The 13319-nt window shown below is 52.7% G+C and overlaps 1 protein-coding gene across 2 annotated transcripts in view; it reads right to left on the bottom strand.

Moving 5' to 3' along the window:
• The window catches only part of CAPN5 (calpain 5), a 97137-nt gene that overhangs the window by 36229 nt on the left and 47589 nt on the right, over window positions 1-13319 (bottom strand). For both annotated transcript variants that reach the window (XM_006264031.4, XM_019479390.2), the window contains exon 3: window positions 1711-1842. In XM_006264031.4, the coding sequence (XP_006264093.2) occupies window positions 1711-1842 (132 nt within the window). The remainder of the gene's footprint in view (window positions 1-1710; window positions 1843-13319) is intronic.

Here is a 13319-nt window from a genome sequence, read left to right as displayed (position 1 = left end):
CCCGGTGACAGGTTCCCATCCCACGAGAGACTTCAGCTTTTAGGAAGAGTACATCCTACATGCATGAACAGAGCTGGACTAGAGGACCCTTGAGGTCCCTTCCAGCTCTATGATTCCCCTGGGATCTTAATAAAGAAACCTTGATAGACAATAAGCAACCACCCCAGAGAGCTAGAGTACAAGAGACGCTGTTAGAGGCCACCTAGTCCAAGCCCCTGCTCAAGGCAGGCACATCCCTATCCAAACCATCCCATACGAGTGTTGTCTAAACAATTCCTAAAACTCCAGAAACAACTGTCACGCAACCACAAGGATCATAGCTCAAGGACACCGATGCCATCCTCACCCGCCACAGGTAAAGCAAGGGGACAAGGGCATTGTCAACATCCTGCCACGGCAAGGATGTTATATATATGATAACCAAGGAAGAGAACCAGGCTCCCTACTACAGAGCAAGGCAATCCTGCCCCATAGTCGGTACCCATCTGACCACGGGGGAAATCCCTTCCCGACCGCAAACGTGGTGATCAGTTTGATCCTGAGCAACAGGGCAATGCTCTCTAATCAGGAACTGCGGGGTTTCAGGTCCAGCAGGAGCATGGGCCTGCTCCAGCAAAGGTGCATTAGACTGCGATACAGCATTTGAAGGGAAGACGGCAGCAAAACTTCTTTCTCACTCCCAAGATCACAACCAGGACACCAGGGCTTGTTGCATCTCTAACAACAGCCCAAAAGTGCAGGGAGGAGCAGCAAACGTCTCCCGAAGGGAACCCAGCTAACGAGCTGCTTGCCCCGAGCAGGGCCCTTGCAATACAGGGGCAAGCTCAGATCAGAACAGCCAAAGCTCGAGCTGCGGGGAGTCAGGTGCCCTGCTCTGTGACCAGAGACCCCGCATCCTCTCCCAGCAGCCATGACCTGGCAGGGCTGTGATCTGGGCAGGGCTCCACCTGAGCAAAGTCAACGTATCATGCTAGGGCACATGTGCTGCTTCCCTCCACTGCCTTTAGTGGGCACTGGCACCAGCACTGGGAAAGCCTTGTGCCAGCTACTGTCTGTGGCACAGCCTTACTGGCACCTGGAGCCTTTGCCTGTCTGAACAGATCCTTGCTCAACCTCCTATGTCCTTTGCAGAGGCTTAAATACAGCAGCCGGCGCTTGTGCAGGGCTAAGCCACAGTCCTTGTTTGTTAGCTGTGCCATCTCCCCTTTCAAGGCTGTGGTAGGAGGAGCAGGCAGCACATGAGATATGCCATATCTCCCCCTTGTAGTTAACACTGCCAAGGGAACGTCTGCCTTGGGCTCTGTGCCCAAGCAGCGCAAAGCCAGACACCACCAAGAAGGAGGGCATAGTGCAAATAATGAGGGAGAGACTGAAGATGAGGCCCAGTCAAAAGCCCAGATCTAAATGCTCTGCACCTCTCGTGATTTGAAATCCATGTTCCCTGTGAGCTGCTCTGGGAGTGTGGGGAGGTGCTCATGTTAATGGATTGAAATCAAGGCCTGGCCATAATTTTGAGGATGCTCACAAGCACCAGACGGGGGGATCAGACCAATAGTACGTGAACCGTGCTGACACAGGGCATGCTCTCCAATTCACCTCGGTTCACTGAGATGAGGAATGGTACCCCAGGACCCGTGTCAGCCTCCAAGGCTGTTGCTGAGCTTCCCCAGCCCAGTGCAGCTGCTCCGCCGGGCTAAGCAGGCTCCTTACCTTCTGCCACAAGGCCTCCCGGGAGGCCAGAGATGAGCAGGCGGCCACGAACCAGCAGTTCCCCACCTGGCCCTGGTGCAAGTCATGGGAACTGATTCCATCCACGAAGAGGTAAGGGTCGTCGCAGATCTCCTGGGGAGTGGAGAGGAGACAGACAAGGTCAGTGGGGAGAAGAGCTGGGTGCAACAGGGTCTGCATGTCTGATCCCTATCACGCCACACCCCCAAATTGCAGGTTAGCCCTGTGGGGTGACATAATCACCCTATATGGAGCCCAGGGCCAACTTCTGCTCCAGGATGAGCTGGTGGCAATCAAATCCTTCAATGGGAGTGCTCCAGACATCCCCCAGTTCACTAAGGTAAGTATAAGCACACATTTAACCTTCAGCTCATGGGGAGCCCTGTTGATTTAGTAGCACAACTCATGAACTTGGGTACTGGAGGCTGTATTGGGAACATACCCAGATCCAACCCAGCACCATCAAGGGGGAATGGAGCTTGCTGGAGTGTTACACGGCTGCAGAAAGTGTTAGGCAGTACTGACGCCTTGCTGGAGTATGAATTAATACAACCACTGATTGGTACATATACAAACCACACAGAGGCCCTCCTAATAGCATGAACCAAAGCCGGCCTCACCGGAGCTGAACTGGACATACCACGTATGGCTGGCAGGGAAGTGATGGGAAAGGAGTTAGTCTTTATAGGTGCCATCATACAGAAGATGGCTTAGACCAGTACAGGACACCAGAAGAGATCAGAACGACCAGGCAAAGAGGGGTCCCTAGCAGGTGGGTAGGTTGCACTATTTGGTGAGAAGTAGGATGTGGCTGCTCTCACCTAATCATGGTTTAGTAACAAGTGAGAATTAGGATGTGAATGCTCTAAACATGTTTAATGGTGTATAAAAATGGGCGTGGGAACCCGCAATACTTTGCACTGGGTTCAGGCCATTGGTTCTCAACCTTTCGAGACTTGAGGCACCGCTCGGAAAACACCATCTCTGAGTTGTCTTTTTTGTCCCTTTGATTACAGAAAAAATACTAGAGCAATTCTTCTGTAGCAAAGAAAGCCTCCAACAGGTCAAAATGTCCCTGACGCTATGGATTCCTATTAGAAATCTCTGGGGTTATCTTGCAAATCCTGTTTGCACGACTAATCGTGCTAATCTTGTGTGGCATCCCGTGGCACCCTTGAAAGGATCTCAAGGCTGTGCTGTGACAACCTGGTTGAGGGGTGCCTTGAGTCTAAAGAAAGGTTCAGGACCGCTGCTTTGATGCCACTCTGTATGTAAGTAGGCTACAGATAATTTCCTCTCTTTATTGTCCACACAGGGAAATGGACTGGTAAAATTACAGTGGTCTAATGATATAAGTGCACTATGATAACCATTCCAGCATAACTCCCTGTGTGGCCACTGTACTCTGGGATAAAAACGACGGTTCAGCTATAAGTACTCCTCTGTAAAAGTATAATAGAATTACATCTTTATAGTGCTGCCAGGCAATTCCCCAGCGGAAACAAGTCTTTTAGGTTTTTGTTGCAAGTCAGTCGTCACATCAGCCCTTTTCTTGCTGTGGCTGTTTTGTGACTTCCCCCCTCCATCTTCCCATGTCTGACCTCTTTGCAAAAACTACCTGAGGCCTAGAAAACCTGACGTGAGGAAAGGCTGGAAGAACTGGATGCGTTTATTCTGGAGAAAAGACTACTTGGTGGGAGGCGGTTAGGATTTGATAATAGTCTTCAAGTACATGAAAGGGTGGTTAATAAGAGGATGGTGATCATCTACTCTCTTACAGGAGAAGAAATAATGAGCTAAAATTGCAACAAGGAAAATTTAAGTTGGATATGATGGGAGACTTAGGGGCCTGGGGCACATGATTTTTAGGAGAGGCTGAGGGAACTGGGCTTATTTAGTCTGGAGAAGAGAGGACGGAGGATTTAATAGTAGTCATCATCTCCCTGCAGCTGGGTGCAAAGAGGATGGAGCTGGACTGGTCTCAGTGGGGGCAGATGACAGGACAAGGAGCAATGGGCTCAACTTGCAACAAGGGAAGTTGAGGTTGGATATTAGGAAGAACTTTTTCACTAGGAGGGCAGTAAAACACTGGGACAGGTTACCCAGAGAGGTGGTGGACTCTCCATCCTTGGAGGTTTTGAAGACCCGGCTAGACAAAACCTTGGCTGGGATGATGTAGTTGGGGCTGGTCCTGCTTTGAGCAGGGGCTTGGACTAGATGTGATCTCCTGAGGTCCCTGCCAACCCTCATTTTCTATGATTCAATGATGAAGCATTTTCTAATGAAGAGGGTGGTCAAACATTGAAACAAGCTACTGAGAGAGGCTGGGGAATCTCCATCCTTGGACATTTTTACAAGTAGGTTAGACAGATGCTTGCCTGGGATAGCTGAGACGATCCTGTCTTGAGCGGGGGACAGGACTAGACCACCTCGTGTGGTCCCTTCCCAGCCCTATTTTTGTACAATCCTGGTATGGGATACAGTAGTCCAGCAGTGCTCTCATCAAATGCCAAACAGGGATATCATGGTGTGGACTCATAGGTTTGAAGGCATCCCCACATTCAGTGGCCCCCACCTTTCACCAGCCCACAGGCAACAGGACTGAGCACATCACATACTGCAGACACCTCCCTGCTTTGCTCTCCCTGTCAGGCTGCAGAAACACGTATCTCTTGAAAGCAACATTTCCTGCAGCCTACGTTGTAGGAAACGCAACCATGGGCTGAAGGCTACTCATCTCACCTGCATAACACAGGTCGAAGGATCTCACACACACACACACATCTCTGCAGCCAGGCCAGAATTTCTCCTATCCTTAAGAGCCAATCTTTTAGAAAGATGCAATCCTATTTAAAAAAAAACCTGATTTCAACCGATGGGCAACCCAACCACACCCCTACAGCATTGGCCTGGAAGCTAATTACCCTCCCTAGCACAGACCTGGGTTGCATTTCTAGCCTCAAAACATCTGGCTTCAGCTTCCAGCTGTTGGATCCAGCCCGTGTCTGCTGGATGTAGACAATGACCGTGTCAACGAGAGCTGAGCACTGAGCCTCTATTATTTTCCTGCTCCGTTGTGGATTTCCACAGCAAATACGAGACCGATCATGTGTTGCGTAACAGAAAACAGCTGTGAAAACCATGAAATCGGAGCTTCCCGCTGGCTCTCAGCCTAGGAGGCAAATGCAGACAAGGGGGGATGTGATAGGCGATATGAGCTGGGGCTGGCGAGAGCACCGGGGACCGCAGCTGCCGGTGTGCCCCTCACGGGTCAGGCCCCTCTGCAGAGCTAGGAGGGAGGCAGGAGGAAGCAGACAGAGACCTGGAGCTCAGCGGTCTGGGTCTCCCGGAGAAATCAGTGCAGCTTTCCTGGGGGACATAGGGGTAGGAGGTGCTGGGTCTTCTCTCTCCCCCTTCAGCTCCCCAGACCTTTGTCCTTTCCCTGCCCTGTGGTCTGGGTTGCAGAGCAGACGCCCGAGAGGCTTGCAGCTTCCAGGAATGGAGAAGAGCCTAAGCCGGAGGAGAAAGGTGTCACTCCCTATCGCCGAGAGGTCCTTTCTACACAACTGCTTTCCAAGGACCTGTCCCCCCCTTGTTACACCTAGGCTGCAGCAGCGAGGGCCTTTTTATCTACCCTGGAGATCCTCAAAAGGAGACTGGATGCACACCGTGCTGGGGCGATTTGACCCCAGCAGTCTTTCCTACCCAAGGCAGGGGGGATCTCATGAGGTCCCTTCCAGCCCGAAACTTCTGTGCACCTGTGTACCCCAACCCAAGAGAGAGGCAAATCTAGCCCCGAGCATCCCTCTTCCCTTGGCAGAGCTCAAGTCACTGCCATCACTTGGGATCGTCACTAGAGGGAGACAAGAGCACGGGCACCGAGCCCGTGCATCGCACCAGCACAGGAACAGGCTGGTGGGGAGGATGCTATGATATTAAATTTACTAGGGACTGGAAAGCAGAGCAAGGAGGAACCTGCCCTCTCTGCTTTTACACAGGGTGGCCCAATCCCACCTCAATCCCCCCTTAGCAAATGGCTCCAGCAAGTGCCACCTGCAGCATGACCCCTTCTGTGTGCCTTCAACTGTGTTTCCTACCTGTAGGGCCTAATTCTGCTCTCACCGCCCATGGTGACTCCAGGGTAACCTGCAAGTCAGGGAAATCACCCTGCATTGACTGCTCCTGGCTTCAGCATCTAAGCATGGAGACGACCTTACTGGGAAGTCCTCAGTGGTGCCTCATGCAGGAGCCAAGCGGGCATTGATCTTGTGTCCACGCCAGCATGGGCAGGGAGCCAGTTTCCAGCTTGAAGGAAAGCACCTGAGCTGGAGCCTGTGTGCCCGTTCGGGCTGGCAGCCCCAGGCGTCGCGAGGACGCGTGTCGGGCACGTACTCTAGAGGGAAAAGACAGATGTGGATTTGGTCCCCCACTAATGAAGCTAATCAGCTGCTCCTTCCCCCTCTGCACGCGGTCTGTCGCTGGTAATTACAGTCTCTCCCTGGTGCATTTTAGTAGGGAAACAATTGATAATCTGATCAGACAGGGATCTGGTCAGGCTCCTGTCCACAACGTGAGTAATCAGCTCCTGTTTAAAGCAGACTCCTCCAGCTGCATCGGGAAGATTCAAGGAGCCGCAGCGCTTCACTGCCAGTTAAATGGGTCACGCCAGGCCAGGGGCTCACTGACACAATCCCTGGCCGTGTAACTGTGCCCAGTGGGCGCCGTGGCCGAGACCTGCCAAGTAGGCTGGGGCTTTAGCTCCAAGGTACAGCAAAGACCACATCTTCCTGGCAGAGGCAGCGCTGCTACAGCAGGCGTTACGTTCCCTTCCCCTCTGCAGAAAAAAAACCCTTTCCCGAAGTGCACTTTCAGCCCGAATGGGCACACCGGGTTGAGCTCAGGTGCTTTCCTTCAAGCTGGAAAGTGGCCCCCTGCCTACACTGGTGTGGACACAAGCTAAATGCCGGCTCAGCTGCTCGCAGTCTTGTAAAGTCTTGCAAAACCCATAATTCCTTCTGACCCCAATGCCTTCTCCCGCAGTGCCTGGGGAAGAGCCCTGGAGCAACTCAGCTCGCTGCAGCATGGAGACCCAACAGCATATGCCCTCCAAAGTCCTAGTGAGGCCCTTCTCAGGACAACGCCAGTGAAGATGCTGAGTTGCATCGGCAGCAAACACACTCCTCATCTCCCCAGACCAATCTGCCTTGCAGCTCTTTTGTTCGTCCAACTCCCATTAAAATGAACGAGGAGTTGCAGAGACCATGGGATGAGGTCCTGCTCATCTCTGACCCAGGGACTAGCGCTATTTGTACAGCCTGGGGCTTACCTTCACCACCTCCCACTTGCCCTGCAGCTCTGAGAGGGGAACTCTGCCTTTCCTCCCCTGGGGAGCCCTTCTGCCAAGCAGCAGATCACTCTCTCCTCCCTGCGGGCAGGATGAGGAGGGGAGCACACAAATGCATGGCCCCGGCAGGGGGGCCCTGAACTCCTGCCCTGCCCATTAGAGGATGCTGCCTTGCTCAGCTCACCGTGTCCTCTGCATCTACCAAGAAGCATCTTACTGACATTGAAAAGCCAGAAAGTCTGCCCACCGCGCCATCCTGAACCCCAAAACCGGCCACTCTTTCTATTGCAAGAGTGCCTAGAGCAGCGATGCTCAGCCAGGCTGCCCTGGCACCCTGGGAGGTCCTAAGTGCCCTAGGATGCCACACAATATTCATGCTGTGAGGTATGCACATGTTACACACAATTCACAAGATAAACCCAGAGATTTCAAAGAGAAATCATGGTGCCGACCACTCTGACCTGCTGTGGCCTTTCCAAGTTCTTGGCAGCAGAAGAAGTATGCTAGTGTTTTTTGGGTAGTCAAGAAATGAGTGAAAAAATAAGAGCTTGCATTTTCTAAGGAGGGACCTTAAGTCTAAAAAAGGTTGAGAGCCACTGGTCTAGAGGCTCCAGCTAGGGTAGGCCCATGCTGCGCCAGGTGCTGTACAACCGGAGAATGAGAGATGGGCTGAGCCCAAGAGCTCTGAAGATGAGCTGGACAGAGGAAAGCAAGGAAAGGCCAACCTTAGGTTTGCAAGGTTGCAAGACTGCACAGAAGCCCTGGCTCCTATGAAATCCTGTATTCCCATTTGTTTCTAACCCAATGCCCTTTCAGAGCGCATCATCTGCTTGTCCTGCCCTTTATAGAGGGGTCAGGGGATCCAAGAGTCCCAAGGACCTAAAGAAGCAGGTAAGATCTTATCAACTACAGGGTGTGGGACCCTCTGTTGCCCACCCTGAGTGCTGCTAAATCCCATCACCCGTGGCACCTGGTGACAGCAAGAAAGGCAGCAGCTGCAATAGGGGGTCTGTGTTAACCCCCTGGGTGCTGGCTGCACAGATGCCTCCTCCTCCCCACAACAGCCCCAAGAGCAGAAGTGTCTCTCTCTGGCCTTGAGGCTGATCGGGGATTGGCGCTACTGGGACCCAACCTGAGCTTGACCACACCTTCACAGGCCAGATCCAATCTTTTTGTAGGCCAAATCCAGCCCGCGACCTGTAGGTTATCGATCCCTACTGCACACCAGCTTTGCTTCCCCCTCCTCCTGGTTTCTGTGCAGAGAGAAACTTGAGCAGAACAGGAAAGCAGGGCCAGAGATTAAGCACTTCCACAACAAGAGGCTCGATGTACTGATAAGAGGCCCCTGGCGAGAGGCTCAGTGTACAGATAAGAGGCCCTGCGTACAGCCACGCGTGTAGCGCTGCAGCAGCCGAAGCCCCCAATGGAAACCGCACCGGGCATGGAGCGTGGGGTGCGTGGTTCACCCACTCCCCCTTCTCCCCTACGTTGGATGACGATTCACCCAGAACAACTCATCCCTGCCCGCTTCTGCTGATCTCCTTCAACCCACCCCGTCGAACGGATGCTGTAATTGCTTCCAGTCCCCTGGGCAATAGCTCCTGAAAGCCGAGTGCTGCTTGATCCAGATTGCAGCGCGGTCTGGTTCGTGCCAGGCTACCTGCCAGCAGGGGAAAGCACCAGGTGAAGCCCAGCAGCGTCTGCTGGCCAGGGTTGCTTTCATTAACGAGGCTGTGCAAAGAGCAGACTGGGGAGAGGAGGCTGCCAAGAAGGACCCAGACCGTCTCAACCAGCAGCTGCCATTTCGCGGGATCGGGGGGAGTCACCTGCACGGTTCAGAGCCTCTTCCCCCAGTGCCACTGCCCTCGCCTGGCCGCTCTGCACCAAGGGGGGACCCTGCCGCATTGGTGCGTCTGCACAAGAGTTAGCACAGGTGTTACCCTCAACCCTGTCCTGTCCACACAGCCAACCTGCTGCCCCAAGTCTGGTGGCCTTTTTGGCCAGTCCCGCCTGGGACAAAGGGCAGGTCAGGGGTGCTGCTGGTAACTTGCTCGTTTGGTAGTGACGATCTGGCGGCTAAATCAACCACTCGAGTGCTGGCAGTGGCATCTTCTGCATACCTATAACAGAAGCCCACCAAAGCCAGGAGCCCCAACACTGACCTCTGCCTGGATGATGGATTGCAACCCGGGATGGTCTCGGTAGAGCCGAGCCTGCTGACGGCCTAGATCAGTGGTGCTTAACCTCCGGCACGCAGGCTAAATCCAGACTGCCGGGTGGTGTCACCTGGCCCATGGGTCTCTCCACAGGGCTGGAAGTTGAGTGGCAGCATTCATCGCTGTGGTTGACAGAGGTACGGGCTGCACCAGTGTGTGCCAGATCGCTGGCTTAAATCCCCTCACCTCCTTCCAGCTGCAGAAACCCCATAGGCCCTGCTCCACGTCTCCATAGGGGAGCCTAGAAAGCCCAGCCCTTCCCCATGCCACCCCTGGCTACTCCTTCCAGCTGTTGCTGAATTACTACGACTAAATAGCAACTAAAGAATGTTTTTTGCAAAACTCTTGATGGTCTAATAAAAGATGCCATCTCTACTACGAGTCCTGATTGCCTTTTACTACTAACTGGGAAGTTCCTGGCAGGTGGAGTCCAGACCCCTGCCCTCCCCTCTCCACCCCCATGAGAGCTTGGAAGCAGGGGGATGTTTTTTGTGGTGATGATGATGATTACTAACAGAGATGTCCTGGTCTGAGAGCATCCCCGATTGACCCAATGTGCTAATCCTACAGCCCTCCCTGCTACAGCCCTACTGCTCTTCCTTGCTCTAGCAGCACCCCGTAGGCCGGTCTCCTGCTGATTTGGGGATCCCAACTGGTGCCTAAACTGATCTGAGTTGGGTGGTAACTGTATGGTATGTGCTAGGGTCTCTCTTTGGTGGCTGGCAGAAGGATTGTGTTGGCCATCCTGATCCTGAGACTGTAATTATAGATGATGAGCTTGAGGGATCTGATTTTGCCTTTTGTCTGCAAATAATTCAGTTGGCGTCAATTTAAAGCAAGTGTAATCTCAGTGACTTCCGTGCTCAAGGATAAAAAAAGAAGACTGGTTTTCTCCTTGGACAAAGTCTTTCATCCTAGGATCCTACAGACAGACGTATAAAACCACTGTCCCACACTAAGGACCTGTGAAGTATCGGAGTTAATACTTTGCCAGGGACAATCAGGACTAATTTGAGATAGCTGTCATGCAAACTGGGACTGACTGCCCCAGCCTGGTTTTCAAAGCCCAGGACAGTCAACCCCAGATTCAACCCGTCCTCCGTTTTTAGCCAAAGTGTGTGAAGGATCAGGAAGCAGAGCCTGGCTGGTGCAGAGACCACAGCTTAATTCAGTCTCCGAGCCCAAGCACAGGATGACCTCAAAATTGTCCTCCTGCCTAAGGCCACGATGAAACAAAACAGCCTCGGTTTCCCCCTATAGCCTTGGCTCAGAGAAATATGCACCAGGCTTTTACAGAATAGGCATTTCTATCTAAACAACATTCATTAGCTCCAGGGACAGCCAGGGCTAAGATTTCACACTTCATTAAGAGTCCCTACCTCCTTTCTTCTGCATCCTCTAATAGTAGCCTTGCAATGCACCCGTCTAGGATTGCCTGTCAGTTCAGGGCTGATTCACAAGCTTTGGCATTGATGACTTGGAGTCCCTTTTACCAACCTCCTTATTCAGGAGCTCCCTTTGTAATGGCTCCCCTCTTCTAACACCCCCAACTGCAGGACCAAATGTTTCCCAGTGTAGATTAATTCCCAGCAACCTAACCCACCCTATTACAGCAAACAGCTTCTCTGAATGACCTTTTCTCCCAGTCCTGACAAAATAGGCAAGTCAAATTGCGGAAAGGACCAAGCACTTGTCTTCCTTGAATTAAGCAAGAGTTGCAGAAAGGACCAAGCACTTGTTTTCCATGAACTGTATGGCAGGGGTGGCAGGACGGCAGGTCCAGGAGGGGACAGGCAAGGCAAGAAGCAGAAAGCCAAGCAGCAAATTGGGCAGGAAGCAGAGGAAAGGAAGCAGGAAGCAGAGCAGCAGATCAGATAGGAAGCAGAGGGCTGGGGGTGAAAAACAGCAATAGATCAGGCAGGGGATGAGGATGGGAGTGATACTCGGGGAGGGCCCGGGACGAATGTGTGGTATGCCTGGCATAAAAGTTGGCCCCCACTGCTCTGTGGCTTCTCCAATTCAAGACTCAAGATGGGAGCCATCCGAAATTGCTAATCACTACTGAAAATCTCAGCCCAGAAACACCTGTGTCTGCAAAAGGGAACCGGAGAGTGTGTTCTGGTGAAGTGAGCAGACGGGACTAGTTTCTGAAGGGCTCTTTCAAAACCCAAACCAGCCCACATCCCCAATCAGCTTCCTGGAGCCTCCATCACGTACCCGGGCAGAAAGCCCCGCGGAGTTGGCTTTGGTTACAGAAATGACTCTGGGGTTTGCAAACAGACCCGAAAAGTCACTTTTCAAGCTCGGCAACCTGAATGGTGAGTCATAAAGAGTCTTCTGCGCTCGGCATCTGACTTGCAAGCAGAAACCCAGGCCAAAGCAATAAAAGCACAGAGGGCTGCAGGGGAGTGGAAATGCTGCACAGAGCACGCTGCGCTCCTCTGGGAGCCAGCACTCGACAGGCAAGGAGAGCGAGAGAAGAAAAAGGGATGAACTTCTCCCGAACTCAGCACTCCCCTTCCTCCCGCTGGTCTGGTCAGTAAACCCCATCCATTACCGACCAGGACACTTTTCAGGCCTCTGCCCAGCAGAGAAGAGGCTTGGAGGCTCACCCAGAGTTAGCTGTAAGAGATGGAAAGACTCGGATTTCCTGGGCTGGGGATTAGACTCGCACACGCACCGAGAGATCATCTACTTCTTGGCCACGTTCCCAAAGACAAATGGTTTTGATCTATGTAGCTGCAGAGGCATTAGCGCTATGTTGCTGCACTCCTCAGCAGCAGCTCGCTTCACAAGGCAGGGCATCCTTAAACCCGCGTTCAAGAGAAACTGAGGCTCAGAGATCATGACTCACTCACACCCTTCTGACCGGTCACGAGCAAAACCCCGGTGCCTCAAATCCCCCGTGACCACTAGGCCCTGCTGTAATCTAACTGCTTTGTAGTGAGACCACATGCTGGATTTAGAGGACTGACAAAAGCCGGCATGGCCCCCGGTCCTTATTAAGCATCCTCTCCTTTGCTCCAGCCTGGAAGTGTTTTCCTGTGCCCTAAAGCTTTCTCTCTCTTCCCTTTAGCGTAGGGACACGATGGGAGCGGGACCTCACTTACCCTTAGCCAGTGCAACCATTGTAAAGGGACCTCCTGCACTGGCCAACTTGGAGCAAAGAGGACACTTGGCCAACTTGGAGCAGTGGGGGCCAATGCCACCAATTACCCCTGCACCCTCTCTGAGTGCCACTCTTATCCCCTTCCTATGCCCGATCTGCTGCTCTGCTTTCTGCTTCGTGCCTGATCTCCTGTTCTGCTTCATGTTTCCTACCATACCTGCTGCTGTGCTAGCCGTTCCCTTTCGCACGTGTAGACAGGGGTGTATGGTATACATCCCAGACAGGGGTGTATAGGAGCCGTGGTCTTGGCCCTGGCGCCACTGAAACGCTGCGTCCAGTTCTGGTGTTCACGATTCAAGAATATACCGAAAGATTGGGGACAGTTTGAGGAAGAACCTGGAACGCCACGTCGCTTATCAAAGGGGAGACTAAGGGGCGAGTGGATCACGATCTACCAGTACCTCTGTGGGGAACAGGATTTTGATGGAGATCTCTTCAGTCAGAGAAACAGATAGGATCCAATACTAATAGCAAAAATAATGTGATACCCAATGGTTGGAAAGGCAAGTCAGATAGATCCAGGCTCAGAATAGGCTGCAAATTTTAAACAGGGATTAACCATCGGAGCAACCAACCCAGGGCAGCCAGGGCATTCTCCTTTGCTGGATATTTTTAAGCCCCGACTGGTTTCCTGGACAGGGGAAGTCGTAGGGACTGTGTTGCACAGCGGGTCAGAGGAGAGGATGGCAGCGGTGCCTCCTGAGCTTAAAATCGCCGAGGCTGTGAGATTTCTCACGCTTCCTGCCGAGCGCTGTTGGAGGGGTTGCCACACAGCAAAGACTTCCTCCCATTGCTTTCTCTCTGTCATCCCCGCTAGTGGCTCCTGAGGTCAAGGGTTGGTTTTGCTGCATGACATTGTTTT

The sequence above is a fragment of the Alligator mississippiensis genome, chromosome 1, assembly GCF_030867095.1.
Source record: "Alligator mississippiensis isolate rAllMis1 chromosome 1, rAllMis1, whole genome shotgun sequence".
Classification (NCBI taxonomy): domain Eukaryota; kingdom Metazoa; phylum Chordata; order Crocodylia; family Alligatoridae; genus Alligator; species Alligator mississippiensis.
This window is presented reverse-complemented; position numbering and strand designations above follow the sequence as displayed.